Raw genomic sequence first — 15663 nt, 5'->3', positions numbered from 1 at the left:
TATGTAATTATTGTATGCTACTTTTCTAGACTGTGGTGTACAACATTTATGTCAACTCATTATTTATACCGGTACTGTTTTGCAAAGTATTCCTGATTGGAAAATGTGTTACATGTGTGTCTACAACTGTCTCATCCATGCATCCCTGAAATCATCCCTTGGAATGGACTATGAACATCATGTCAGTGGCTGTTACGTAATTCTCTGCTAATATGTAGCACGCCACAATTCATACGGCAAAATTAATCATACTTTTATTTCTAGAATGGAATAATGCACATGTCCAGTGTTTTCTCTGCATGTTCACTGAAGGGGGCAATTTCTGCCCCATTCATCAAAACTAGGGGGCAGACTTGACATTTTAGGGGGCAGAAAGAACAGCAAATTCACAGGTCACTACACTATGCGCTAGGGTCGCCATCATATGGGCATATTTGCTTGCTGTGTTTGTGCGCGATTTTCGCGATGTAAGTAACTTTTAAAGGGCAGAAAGTGGTTCAAAATGCGCAATTTGCAAGAAAAATTTGAACAGAAAACCCCGCATGTCAACAGCTACGTGTGTGGATACCAGAAACTTCAATCAAGTTTAACGTTCTTCAAATTTCCTGTATATCCTCTCACTAAATCCTCCTTTTAATCTGCTACATTATTAAAACTGATGAATGTCTGATCAATGCATCCTAAACAAATGCTTACAGTCAATAAACACATCATAATCATCGCATTTGAGATATTTACACAAACTGACCTGAGTTCGTTGAACTGGAAGCATATTTCTTCAGTTGGCATTGGTGTCAGTGGTATGCCCAGCTCATCTAGAAGTTGCTCTATCGCTTTGGTTCTCTTCTGTCCGACTGATGATGGTAATTTCATCTGTGAAAGTAAAGGTTCAATAGTAACCACACTGAGATTATTAATGCTTTAAACATACTGACCTGATGATTCATATTGCAGTCACACTACCTGTACAGACTGCTATTCCGATCCGTTATTTTCATCATAAAACAAATTCAATTTTTCACATTTGTGGAAAATTCCACAACCAGTTCACATCGATTCAATTATTGCGACAATAGTAATGAGTTTTGATGACATTTTCACTATTTTTTCTCCGTAAAACAAACATATACCTTTTCATTCTTCATTCCCACACTACGTTGAAATACAAGATACTGCTTTTGCCAATTGAAAGTGTACAATATACAATTCTTGCTGACAAAAAATTTACAATCTTGACTGAAATTCAGATGTCAAAAATAACATGAGACATTGTGACACATTCAGGCTGTAATGTCATGTTGAGCCCCAGGCATTTCCTAATGATTTTTGGAGTTAAAAACAAAAGAAGAAACCAAATTTTTACAGACAAAACAAAATTAATGAAAAATACGTCAAACATCACAGTGGAGATTAAGTGATTTCTTCTCACTTTTTGATGAAGAATTTGTTTTATCAGAGAGGAATTTGACTGGAAGGAGTATGTTTTTCTGTCTGTCCTGGTGGAACTGCTTCTACAATACCAGCTTTGAACAAGTCATCACTACAACAGAAAAAGTTGGAAGCATAGCTTACCCTCTGACTCCGTAGTGAAACTCCCGACTGTTTGAAATCTGGGAATTTGATTCCAGCTGTCTCTGGAATCTAAAAGTAGCAAATATAGGAAATCAGGGGGGAAAAAGACATGAAAATAACGGACAAATGGAGAAACAATTGAAAAATGTGTCAGATTTTTTTGAGAATGTCAAAACTAAAATCACACATGGAAAATGAGAGTGCATCAAATGTCATGTTGAAGACATTGCAAGACTTTTTTACTGTACTGCAATCGGTGTACAGTGCCACAAGGCATTAATACCCAGCTGTGTCTGAATGAGATGGTGTTCGAAAATATATGGTCGGTGTAGTAATGACAGCAACAACAAAAGAAATGTTATGATATACTGAAATACAGTTAATAGGACTTTATTTTTGAACTTAAAAAGTCCAACATGTCACAATAATCCAAACTGTGCTTATACAATAACATAATTGTTATTGATTATCTACATTTTGTACTTTGAATAGAGATTCGACTCCACTGATGAATAAGATTTTTTCTGTCTGAAACTTGTATCTGTGCATTCCAGGCTGGTTTTATTGAATACAGTTCTGTTGTATGGCTGATATTTTGACTTCTAAACTTTGGAAATGCAACCTTCAGACATACAGTAACATTTTGTTTACCTTGATTCTGCCGTCTGTTTCCTTTCTCTTCTGTAGTGGTAAAGTTTTCTTTTTCGTGGTCTTCCTCTCCGTTCGTCTGACCTCTGTGTTGTTGTCGGCCGCTGTGATGAGTTTCTGCAAGTCCTGTGCTTTCTTCTCCCGCTCTTTCTTTCGGAGTTCGATCTTCTTCAGTTCCTGGATCAGATACTGCTCCTCTTCAACCTAAGTTGCAAGTTCAAAAAATGTGAAACTTGGCGTCAAGAATGCACAAATTTGAGGCAAATCTGCTTTTCCGAATCTGATACAAATTTTCTGCATGTGCTGTTGACATACATGCACATGTAACCTTCACATATTCACTGAAGTTGCACACATGGTTTTGGTATACACAGGTCAGAAACAGTCTGAAATTCATTGGATACTAGGACAAACTTCTTTGCTCCAAACTCATACCTTGTGTTCGGTGAAGTAAACTTTCTGCCATCAATTCCCCTTTGAAACGGCAGGTTTGTCTTCTATTAATCACAACGTACCTGTTCATTTGTTCTGCTGAAGAGCCTCTGAAGTTGCTCTTTCCTCTTCCGTTCATGGTCTGCATCAAACACTGGTGGCGTCCTCTGGCTGAGGTTTGGATCAGCTCTGATCTTGGACAACTTGCTGATGATTGTGTAGTACCGCTCTTTTAAGTCTTCAACACTGCGTTCCTGTGAAGAAGATGAGTACAGATACAACCTCATGTACTTATGTGCATAACCAACAGATATTTCTAACAAAGGTTGATAGTACAGAAAAACTCGCATGACAAATATTTCTTGCAAAGACTGACAGCACAGATACATGTATGGCCTAATGTGAATGAACAACAGATATTTCCCATATTTCCTATATCACATGGCCAAATGTGCATAAATGATGGAAATTCTTTACAGCACCAGACATGTCATGGCCTAGTGTGGACACACGATACAGTGTTTTTGTTAATGGCATTAACCCCTTGAGCGCCAAAGTCAATTTTTGTCACCTATATCAAAATATACACCAGTCAATTTTTTTCTTATTTTTGCCAAAATTTTGATAAAAATCTGAAGCCAATAAAATGTGATGTTCATTTGCTCCAAAATTGTCAAAAAAATTACAGAAAAATTCACAAAATTGCTAAAATGTTGCACACTATACTTTTGGTAGGAAAAATTACAGCGCTCAAAGGGTTAAACAGGTAAATGTTACCAGGGTTCTCCAGTCATTTCATCAGGTTCCCCTTGTAGGCGAGCGGCGAATCCACAAAAAGGGCCTTATTTTAGGAGTTTAATGTACCCACCTTACATACGGCCACATCATACGTCATTTGAAAGCTTATTATCTCTACTTTAAGAATATTGACGATGTGGAGCTGCCAAGTAGGGCCATACCCCCCTAATTTGCATAATTCACACGGGTATCCAATTTCCATAAGTGCAATATAAAATAATAAAATTCACTGTTAACTATTGTAAACATACTTTTAAACTATCGAGTGATATATCAAATAAAAGGTATTTGCATGTAGAATACAACTTTGATATCCAAAGACATATTTAAATTGATTTCACTGAAATATTTTCATATTTATATTGAAAATAATATTTTTCTCTCTTAATAACAATATTTTAAAAATTTTAACACATACAGCTACAACATACAGTACATCATACATCATTTGAAAGCTTAATACTCTACTACAAGAAAATTGACAATATTGAACTGTCAAGTGCGGCCATAGCCCCTAATTTGCATAATTTACAAGGGTAACCAATTTGCATAAATGTGATATAAAATTACAAATTCATTGTTCACTACTCTAAACATACTTTTAAACAATCAAATGATATATCAAATGAAAGGTATTTGCATGTAGAATACGAAATGGATATCGAAAGAGATATTTAAATTGATGTCACTGAAATATTTTGATATTTATATTGAAAAAAATATTTGCCCCTTTGCAATAAAAATATTATAAATATTTTATCATACACAGCCACATCATACAGCCATATCATACGTCATTTTAAAGCTTATTATCTCTAATTCAAGAAAATTGACAATGTTGAACTATCAAGTAAGGCCGTATCCCTAAATTTGCATAATTTACACAGGTAAGCAATATGCATAAATGCAATATAAAATTAGAAAATTCATTAACTATTCTAAACATACTTCTAAACTATCGAGTGATGTATCAAATGAAAAGTATTTGCATGTAAAAAAAATTGACATCCAAAGAGATATACAAAGTGATTTTACTGAAATATTTTCATATTTGTAGTGAAAGTAATTTTCCCCTTTTGAATAACGGTATTTTAAAATTTTAACAGCAGTATCAATGCAACCACATGCATTATGATGTGCAAAAAAGTGCATAGAACACGGAGAACAAACAGCTGAAATGAGGTCTGGAAATGAATATCCCATTTGTTTAATGTATATTTCAAAACATATAAATAGCTCTTCTTGTCTGCATATTATCCGATACTGATGTCTGTTTTTATAGGTCAGAGAGTGTTTCTCCAAACATGCCCTTTATATGGAGTATTATATACCCATTCACAGCAACATTTTCTTGTAATGTTGTAACCAAGGCAACAGCACTAATATATATATATATATATATATATATATATATATATATATATATATATATATATATATATATATATATATATATATATATATATATATATATATGTATATATATATATATATATATGGCTTTATGGCAACCTCTGAACTTGGCACAAAGTTATATATATATATATATATATATTATATATATATATATATATATATATATATATATATATATATTATATATATATATATATATATATATATATAATTTTTACATATATGGTTAATGATTTGAACGCCGACATTTTTTCGTAAAGATGTGTTGGGAAAATATCACCAATTACTATTAAGTCTAAACATAAAGAAAGATCCCCATGAACGACACTATTGTAGTTGTTGAAAAGTAACTATGTAGCCGAAACAATGTGTGAGAGTAAGCTGTAGTCAAAGTTATGGCATGATTCATGATCCAAGTCATTCATGGCGATATGGTGTCATGCATTTCCAGTACATCTAGTAATTCTACAAATTCATCATCCTCTTCTTAAACAGTTTTGTCATGAGTAAAAGGGTTGCCACAGTTATAGCTGCCTTGTGCATGGAAGATTAATTTGACAGCAGACACAACTGGTGACATGTAATAAAAGAAAGCAAACTCCACACATCGTTCATATCTTATAGTTGTTTGAATTTTGTGTATGTTATGTTTGGCTGTTTTGTGTAAAGTGTTGATTTGCCTTGGCGAGACGTACCCCTAATCTACGTATCCTGCCCTGAATCCGCACTGGGGTGGAGAGACTGTGACACTGCACTGCGATCCTTTGATGCTACCTTTCGAGAATAGAGTTGTCTTCATCAGTCGCTTAAAATTCATTTCGGTCGGTGAAACGTGTGCACTACTTGGCCACGTTGTTTCACTGAAGTTAAGTTTGTTCAAGTAAGGAAGCTAGAATGTCTACCGTTTCGGTCTGGTTGTGTTTGTGTATGCTCATGTGAATCGGAGATCGAGCTGTTGTAGGTTTTGTTTGGCATAGGTGTAACGCTTATATTTCTGTTTCATATGTATGTGATTAGGCTGCGTTCACAAATAATGGTGGTGAGGGGCGGAGGAATTCGGGGTGGAATCGAAATTTTGAGGGATAGTAGAGGAGCACTTGAAAGTTTTGATCTGCCTATAGGGGACCTGAAAATATTTTGGTTCCCTTTTACTTTTTGCGATTCCAAGGTTTCGAAGGCAATTCAATGAAAATCGAATAACAATTAAATGTCATCCGATTGTTCTAAAGTTAGTAATAATCAAACAAGATCTAAAATTACTCCTACTTTTTATTTTTACTTCATTACCTTTATCTCGAAAAAATCTTGTATTTTGTACCGTATTGTTGTGGCATAATTGTTCTAATGTATCGTAATGTTGCCGTTTGATTGCATGAACTGGAATCTGGTATCTGTTGGTTTTGTGTGTGTGTTCGTAAGTCGAGAGTGTTAATTTGTTGCATCGATGACCTTCACAGATAATGAGGTCTAAAGATGTGATTTTTTGAGAAGAGCTTTCGAAAATTACAGAGTAGGATGCATTTTTTTTATGTTTGATATTAATTTATTAAGCTCGTGTTGGGTTCCAATGAAAATCATTGTCTCTGAATCTCAGTCAGAGCGATATTTGTTCTGTTTGTTACTGAATTATTCTTATTTTGTATATCTTTTATTCTTATTTTTCGTAATGTGGGCATTATTAGTATTTACTGCAAAATTTTATGAATATTAAAAATAAGTCATGATATTCGCGATTTAAATAAAAATATTCAATAAGAATATTTTAGATACGTGTTTGGAATTCATAGTTCTATTCTACATACCAATCCCTTTCATTTGATATATCACTCGATAGTTTAAAAGCAAGTGTAGAATACATAACAATGCATTTTTATAATTTTATATCAGACTCATGCAAATTAGGTAAGCGTGTGCATTATGCAAATTAAAGACTTACGGCTCTATTTTTAAGCTGCGTATAGTCAATTTTCGTGAAGCAGAGGTAATAGGCTTTCAAGTGACGTATAATGTGGCTTTATGATGTAGTTGTATATGTTAAAGTTATTAAAATATCGTTATTCAAAAGTGGAAAATATATTTTTCGATATAATTATGAAAAAATTTCAATAAAATCATTTTAATATCTCTTTTGGTATCTAATTTGTATTCTACATGCAAATACCTTTCATTTGATATATCACTCGATAGTTTAAAGTATGCTTAGAGTAGTAATAAATTCCAAATTTTATATCACATTTCTGTAATTTACGTACCACTGTGAATTATGCAAATTAGAAGCTACGGCCGTACTTGACAGATCAATATTGTCAATTTTCTTGAATGAGAGACAGAAAGCTTTCAAATTACGTATGATGTGACTGTATGTTGTAGCTGTATGTGTTAAAATTTTTAAAATATTGTTATTCAGAAGGGAAAATATTTTTTCAATATAAATATGAAAATATTCATTAAAATCAATTTAAATATCTCTTTTGATATCAAAGTTGTATTCTACATGCAAATACCTTTCATTTGATATATAACTAGGTATTCCAAGTGAAAATTTTAAAATCACTAATTGCTTTTTTGATGCATTTTCCAAAGAGTGCTTTGGAAATGATGAAAAATACTTTTTATTTGGTCAAAATCGGTTCAGTCATTCAAAAGTTATGAAGATTTTTGTGTATGTAAAACCTCGCGGCCGAAGGTCATAGTATTGGAAAAAAGTTAAAATGATGAAATCATAGATTTTAATAGGCTTGTTTTCCTGAAATACATGACTCTGTAACAAATATGATGCTAAAAGTATTTAAAAGTAAATTCTTTTTACAAAATAATTTAATCTTTGACCAAAGGAAATTTACTTTTGATGTAAACATATCCAAATATGGCAGTTTGTCCAATTCTGCATCGCGGAAAATTTACAAAATGACTGAAAAATACAAATTTTGGCAGATTTACAGTCATTCTGATGCAAAATAATTGGTGAACTTACAAAGCATTCTTAATCTATATGCAGTGCTACTGAAGTGTAATTAAAAAAAGGGAAAGTTCATGCAGGAAAGGTAATCAGATAGTCAGAAATGCAGTGTTAAGTTTGACTTTACTGCAAAATTGTGCCTTTGCGGGCCACCAAAACAGGGTAAAATATGAAAATTAGCTATGTTTGGTAAAGTCTACCCAAGAGCATTGATGTTTAAAAAGTACAACCTAAGCATATCAGCAAAGAAAAACAATTTTTCAACAAGTTTCAAATATAAATATGGTAAACTTACTTCCCAGATCACTGTAATTTTGACCAAAAATGTCACTTTTGTACAAAAAATGACATTCACATCGGATGATGAAATATGAAAAGTTACCATGTACAAATGTATACGCAATGTCTGAGCAAGTATTTTATAGTGTCAAACCATCTTTTCTGGGTTTTTATCTCTAGAAAACCCTTTGTTATGAGCACCAATGAACATTCAGCAACAAAACTACTCTAAATGTTAAAAAATGAGTGACAGAAAAACCCATTTATGCAAATTCTCGCTTTGAATGAGTCGCCACTGGCCCTGAGATCGAGAGCCTGCATGAATGTACAATTGTTGGTTAACCACCGGCTACGAAAATTTAGGAAATTTTTGAATGTTCATAAAGTTCATAGCAAAATTTTGATGAAGGAATATCTACTTTATTGAAAATAACCTATACCAAGTGTTTCCATGGCAACCATTCTTTTAATTAAATTTTTAGTTATCAACAAATTCCTTCGGTATGCCAATACAGCTCGTCTCAGAACCAGACATACTTATATACACACATGATTTGGCAACACCCTGAAAATTAAATAATTTTCAACAGCTCTGATTTACATTTCATAATTTCCTAAACATTTCTTGTTTTTTATTAATGCCTCCAATTATGTAATTTGATTTACTGTACCTTTAGAATATGTGAGGTTTTAATCTTACCATGATCAACAATATTTTTGGTCGTTGGAAACATTCAAATTGAAAGTAAGTGGAATTTGAAAACTGTGATGAAATGCTTTTAATTATTCTATGTGAAGTACCAGTTTCGATTGCAGATACTACAACAGAAGAGTTCAACACTGCCAAGATGAGTACAGCACACTGAATTTTGAACTTCAGAGTTATGAAAATGACTGAAGTGTGTCGCAATAAAGTTTCTTTTATAAATCAATCGTTTCATTCTTTTCTGAGATTGTAGAGACTAAGGACTATTAAAGGATATTAGTAACTTTCAACCAGGAAAAAATACCAATACGTGGAAAGGATCAAAACAAATCAACTTATTTATTTCGTTACATATTACAAAACCGAAAGGAAACACATAATTCTCATTTAAGTGATTAGGGCTAATTAGTCTTGTCGATGTTTGATGATGGAAAGGAACAGAATCATTATAAAAAACTACGAATGAACCTCAAAAGCAACAAAATTCCAAGCATAACATTACACTGTGGTTCAGAATGTTAATTTATAAAGTTCGCTCAAAATGTACTTTGAAAACGATAGTATTTTGACAGCCGTATCGGCAGCTACTTACTAAAGTCTGTTGAAAAAGAGTACTAAATATCGTTGTTTTCAGGTCAACAAGTGATTGAATCGAAAAAATGGTTCATGAAACGGTAAAACAACCACTGATAAATCAGTAATTTTTCTCAAGAGTGACTTCAAACGCCTCGCCTGAAAGAAAATTTCATCCCGTTTCACAGAAACTGACCGTGTTTTCAAGCGCCGTAGCTATGAACGATAGGTCTGGGGAATCCCCGCGAAAATCGCTCACACTCGTCCAAAACATTGATCGTTCGCTTTTGAGCTGCATGATTCACCTTGTCAAAACTATTTTTATTTTGTAAATAATTAATTAAATTTCTTATTTTTTTCTTTCGTTTGATAATTAAAAGTCATTATAATGTTTTTAGATGCTTTAGAAAAATTCAAAACCCGCTAAAAAAGCGACTATTGGCCAAAATTCAAACGAAAAACACGAAAATAAAGGTCGAATCATGGGCTATCTATCTATGAATACTTTCAGTGTCTTTACGCTCAGGCTCAACTGCGATAGAACGCTGTGTATGCATAGGCTCAGTGGGCTAAAAATAGCGAGTTGAAAACATGGCCGCCGCTCTCGCTGATGCACGATTTTTGCATCGAAATTTTCGCTCATTTCGTTCGTATGACTTTGAAACTCCAGGAAACGATTGAGAAGAAAGGGGTACCTTGAAGTATTGAGGTATTTGCTGATAATTTGCCAAATTAAACGAGAAAAAATGCTTCGAAAATTCCCACATGCTTACACACTGAGCGCTTTCAGAAGCCGTAGCATGTTCGTGTGGTATACCTAATATAACTCGATAGTTTAAAAGTATGTTTAGAGTAGTTAACAGTAAATTTCTGATTTTACATCGCATTTATGCAAATTGGGTACCCATGTAAATTATGCAAATTAGGGGCTATGGCCCTACTTGACAGCTCAACATTGTCCATTTTCATAAAGTAGAGATAATAAGCTTTCAAATGACGTATGATGTGGCTGTATGATGTGGCTGCATGTGTTAAAATTTTTAAAATATTGTTATTCAAAAGGGGAAAATAATTTTTTCACAATAAATATGGAAATATTTCAGTGAAATCAATTTAAATATCTCTTTGGATATCCATGTTGTATTCTACATGCAAATACCTTTCATTTGATATATCACTCGATAGTTTAAAAGTATGTTTAGAATAGTTAACAATGACATTTCTAATTTTATATCACATTTATGCAAATTGAATACCCGTGTGAATTATGCAAATTAGGGGGGTATGGCCCTACTTGGCAGCTCCACATCGTCAATTTTCTTGAATTTGAGATAATAAGCTTTCAAATGACGTATGATGTGGCCGTATGTAAGGTGGGTACATTAAGTGTGAAAAATAGGTGAGTCTGCCGCTCGCCTATTGGTATATCAGTACAATCCAACTGAAGGACAGCAGAAGCGTTCAGAATTTCTCAATGTTCCTAAACCTTAGCAAAAACACTGTGACATATATTTCCCTGAAGGCCCGCTCTCAATATTTGAACTTCACCTATTTACTCTGGCACTTTTAAATTTGCCTTTGAACTCTTGATGTTACTGTAAGCTGGTCATTAGAATTTTGATATGGATGTTCACCGTAAACTTACCTGATACTGTGAGTGGTCAAACCTGTCATGTACTACAAACCATCTCAGGTCAAATCTCCTACAGAGATCAAAGAGATGGTCTGTTTCTTGACGTGTCCAACTGTCATCGTGAATGTGCATTTGATATTCTTGGTCAGAATAAACTGGTACCTGTATTGTCTGTGCGATGAGACAGAAAATATTATTACATTTGTATCAAGATGGAGGCTTTAACCAAAGTGTCACATTATCCAAGATGTGCCGAGTAGCAAGTTTACTTAAAATGTATTTGATCAGTTTGGTAATTTTTCCTTCAGCCAATTCAAATCTTTCCAGGCTGCAGTCTAAAATGGGATCTCCTGTTACTAAACTCATATCATTCATACACATGTAAATTCGTTATATCGACATAATGGGCTTATTATCCATTCCATTAAAATTGCACTTAATATATTAGGCATTCCTTCAAAATTTCATTCCATCATTGCTAGGCTTACAACCTTAGCCTTGCAGGTTACAAAACCACATACTTCACTTCCCTGTTTGCACAAATTGATCTGAAATGGGGCCTGCTTATGGATTGAAAACAGTCTGAAGTGGGATATGGGTTTGTGCTCCCCACATCTTATGACGAGTAACCCCTGCAACATCTTGTGACTTTTAACCCACTGACCTCTGGGTTGCACTATCTGCTTCAAAGGAAATCACATTACCTTATTGAATCTTGCAAATGGATAATCTTTGCCTTCGTCAGCTGCTCTCCTCCAATGGTAGAATATTGCACCGTCCTGAAGAGGGCAACATACAAAACAGTCATCATATCACAGTTTGCACTTATGGTGTATGTGACACTGAAACTTAGGTGACATGGGGAGTTTCAGCACACTTCAGCTTTTGTTGGAAATTTGCAATATTGTTGAGCCATTAGCTGAAAATGTTCAACCTTTCGCAAGTATAGCACAGGTGGCAACAATGAACCTCTTGAAGAGAGAGAAGGAGGGGTGGGGGATGAAAAGGTTATTGATGGTGACTTTACATTCTTGTCTTTTCCTCCCCATGGAAATGCAAAGTAGAATTTTTGTTAAACACACGAATACTAGACTTCATTGTAAGATTGTCTATATCAAAATCAAATATAATGGTGAACTCTTACATGTTGATGTCATTTCTTACTATTTTGCAACATACAAGGAAATTCACTTGATGGACTTACCTTTCTGGCTGGGTTTGTGAATGGCATCCATTTCCATGGACGTACTTTACTTCGTCCAAGCTTTGCTTTCATTTGTTTATAACCTTGACACGAGTCGCTTGGAATGAGCGGTGGACCATCTCTGCAACGTAATGATCACAAAGCACAGAATTTCCATAACTTTTGAGAGACAGATGTTACAAACACATCACTTTCCATCAATTTCTATGGATTTACCTATGGCAATAGTTGTTTCATTTCCCACCCATTCACAGAGACTTGTTTTATGGTTCTATGCAAGCTGCATTACAATTCAGCATTATTGAAATGAAAGGTATCCCTAGTTGAAACAACAACCACAACAATGAAGATTTGACCCACTCATCTTCAGCTGTTCCTAGTATTGCTCCATGCCAAAGGTGAACCAGTGCATAGTGTTACTGACCCAAGTGTTTCTTACCTCACAACACAAAATTTTTCAGTGCTAACTACTTGTTGAAAATACATGTAGTATGGTAGGATACACATTCATAAAACATATTTCCATGTACTCCCCCCATACATAAGATTTACGCATGATTATCTGCAGTGTTCTCAAAGACACATGTCAACAAATCAGATCATCTTCATAATGCTTCTTCTTGTACACAGTAAAATTGGTACACTAAAGTTGGTCACAGCTAAGGACCCTTCTCGGTTGAAACAGCATGTATAAAGTGAAATGATCTCGACTTAGAGAAGTTATTGTGTTTTGCATTAACAAAGGGAAAAATTCTCAAGCCATATGTACGTTGTATGCACAAGGTACACTGGACTACAGCAACAGAGACAGCACAACTTACTTGTTATCTGAATAGAGAAGAGCATAGACTTCTCTGTGCATTCCTTCCGGTCTCTTGAATGTGTTTTCTATCAGTTTCTTTGGTTTGGGCTATAGCAAAACAGATGGTATTTTTCAACTGTCTTTCATGATAACGCCAAAACTTTGAAGGTTACAGTATGTCAGGAAATTGTACAATATGAACTTATCATGAATGTGTAATATACCTTGACTTCTGGATTGTATTGAATTAATCTATAAATGGATATGTAGTTCAACTTCATGAAGGGAAAGAGTGCATAAAAAACCTTGATATCTTTGGAAAGCGTTAGGGCTTACTAATGGTTCATCAACATGTTAGTTAGAAATTACTTATGTCGTATCAGTAGTATGTATTTACCTGACTACCAAGGATATCTTCTTTTGTTGGTGCTTTGGTGACAGATTCTCTCTGCATAGAACCCGTCCCATCAAGGTCCAAGATGTCCCGTACATCACTCATTGTGGCGTATTCTGTGCTGGAGTGAGTGAGAACAACTATGCTGTTATGTGATATAAATCTGGGATGTTTCTTATCAAAAGAACATTCCACCACTGAATTCTTTGCACTAGTCATTTTGACTGATAATTGTCCTTTCATTGCCACATTAAACTAAACAACTGTTTTAAGTCTGAGGGTGACCCATTCGAGCAACTGTTAGCTTTATGATACGTAAGTTATGAGATACTGAACTATGAAGCAGCAGTACAGTTCCAGTTTCACTGCACTTTTTGATGTTTTCAGTTTGAAAGTTCAAATCATGTGCAGATAAAGACTGGGACTCAACATATTTCATAGCTGTCATGCTGTAGCATGAGGTTTTGCCTGGGTATGTGGGTCGGACGGCAAAACCAGACGACCCAAATACCCAGGCAAGACCTCGAGCTACAATACTGGAGGTACTATTTCACAGATGATTATGTCAAAAGTCGTACATATACCTAGGAACAAACACTGGGACTGGAGCATTCTTACAGTGAATTCATCAAACAGACCGATAACCACTTACTAGTAATTGACCTTGAATGTGGTGGTCTTGGGAAAACCACACAATATTAAATCCAGATATTGTTGACCACACGACCTCTCAACAAATACTATTTTATGAAGGTGGACGTCACTTCCACCTCTATTGCTAGGGTGACCGGACGATTTTTAAAACTGAAATTTTTTGCCAAAATCTTGATGGCACCTGTTGAAAGTGTTGGTACAAAGTCCAAATCTGAAAAAATAATTTGGCTAATTAGCATGATCACAATTTGGCAGCCTCTGGAAAATCAAAGTTTCCAAATTCTTTCCCTGAGAATATTGTAATGAGGAATAATGAGACAATATGACCAAAAATCGGATCAAATATTGTTAAAATGGCTCAAAGATGACTAACTGTACAATATTGAGTCTGGTGAAAGGTGCATTGATAGTTTCCAAATTATTTCTGTGAGAATATTGTATGGGTTGATGAGTCCCAGTGAAAGAAAATGGAAGATTGTCCTCACGCTGACCTTTGTGTTTCCAGTATCATGGATACAAGCCATTGTTTCTGGTCAGAGACAGGTGCGCACCGGTGAAAAAGCACGTTGTTCAAGTACGGCACTATTGCGAACTTTACTTCCTGCTTTGGAAAAACCGTGGGCGCTAATTTGCGCTGCATAGCTGAGCTATTTTAGAGCACAAAACAAGTAGAAAAATATCTAAGGTACAATTTGCCTGCATGGCCATTCCTTCCCTCCTGGAAAATGATGCCAAAAGTCATAGCCGTTTCAAAGTAAAAATTTCGTCAGCAGTTTCTCGGAAGAAAAAAGACCTTTTTAGGAAATTTTTGCACTCATCTTGACTTCCTAGTCTTCACAACATTCACTGTGAAATGCAAGTGTTTCCGTTCACGCGATCTCTCATAGTGACCATTCGCGTGCGAGTAGACGACTTCCAAGATGGCGTCCCGTCTGACGTTTGTTGACAAAATGTGTTCATAAACTTCAAGATTTTCACGTCATTACCTTGTTCATAGACATAAATGTGCACAACTGTTGCATACTTAAGGTGAATTTGTACAATTTATCACTACCTGGGTCCCCCTTTATGCCTTCGATTTCGAGCATTCACTCTCAGAAAACTTGTGTCAGCCCCATTGTAGGGAATAGGAGGGCCTCTCGTCCGGTCACCCTACTATTGCACAGGTCAATGTAGTGAATGTCTGTGGTGTTGAGGCAACGGCTCTACAAAATTTGCAGGCATATGCAATTGTGTGCTTGGACGTTGTCTATAAATCATGAGCCAAAATATCCACAGTAAGTAAAGTTTGCCTCCATTGACACCGCTCCATCACCAGTGGTGATAAATTCTGACGAGCCATGCCCGGAACTGAGAATGACAACAAAAACACACTCGATGGCATGGCACTACAAATTGAATAACCCGTTGTTGCAATGGCTATCTGGGATCTTTTCTTGTGATCCATGACGATTTGTACACTCGTATAAATCAGAAACCTTTCACCTGCTTCAAAATATAGTGAAACTACCATTTACTTACGATTTTCTTAGGCTAAACGAGAAGTATGCACTCTGCTTCAACGAGCTCTGAAATCCAATATGGCGCCTTACA

At 35.1% G+C, this 15663-nt stretch overlaps 1 protein-coding gene across 2 annotated transcripts in view; it reads right to left on the bottom strand.

Annotated features, from left to right (window-relative positions):
- Positions 1-15663, bottom strand: part of LOC139138519 (DNA methyltransferase 1-associated protein 1-like) — a 17669-nt gene extending 2006 nt beyond the window's left edge. The window contains exons 1-10 of one of the 2 annotated variants that reach the window (XM_070706924.1): positions 15592-15663; positions 13420-13537; positions 13042-13130; positions 12221-12341; positions 11721-11795; positions 11029-11187; positions 2736-2906; positions 2224-2424; positions 1573-1641; positions 749-873 (exon numbers count right to left, since the gene is read on the bottom strand). In XM_070706924.1, the coding sequence (XP_070563025.1) occupies positions 749-873; positions 1573-1641; positions 2224-2424; positions 2736-2906; positions 11029-11187; positions 11721-11795; positions 12221-12341; positions 13042-13130; positions 13420-13521 (1112 nt within the window). In that variant the 5' untranslated portion in view covers positions 13522-13537; positions 15592-15663. Of the gene's footprint in view, positions 1-748; positions 874-1572; positions 1642-2223; positions 2425-2735; positions 2907-11028; positions 11188-11720; positions 11796-12220; positions 12342-13041; positions 13131-13419; positions 13538-14068; positions 14154-15591 lie in introns of those variants that run through there. The other variant, XM_070706925.1, reaches the window with a different exon arrangement.

The sequence above is a fragment of the Ptychodera flava genome, chromosome 8, assembly GCF_041260155.1.
Source record: "Ptychodera flava strain L36383 chromosome 8, AS_Pfla_20210202, whole genome shotgun sequence".
Lineage (NCBI taxonomy): Eukaryota > Metazoa > Hemichordata > Enteropneusta > Ptychoderidae > Ptychodera > Ptychodera flava.
The sequence above is the reverse complement of the archived record's forward strand: the minus strand, read 5'-3'. Positions and strand labels throughout refer to the sequence as shown.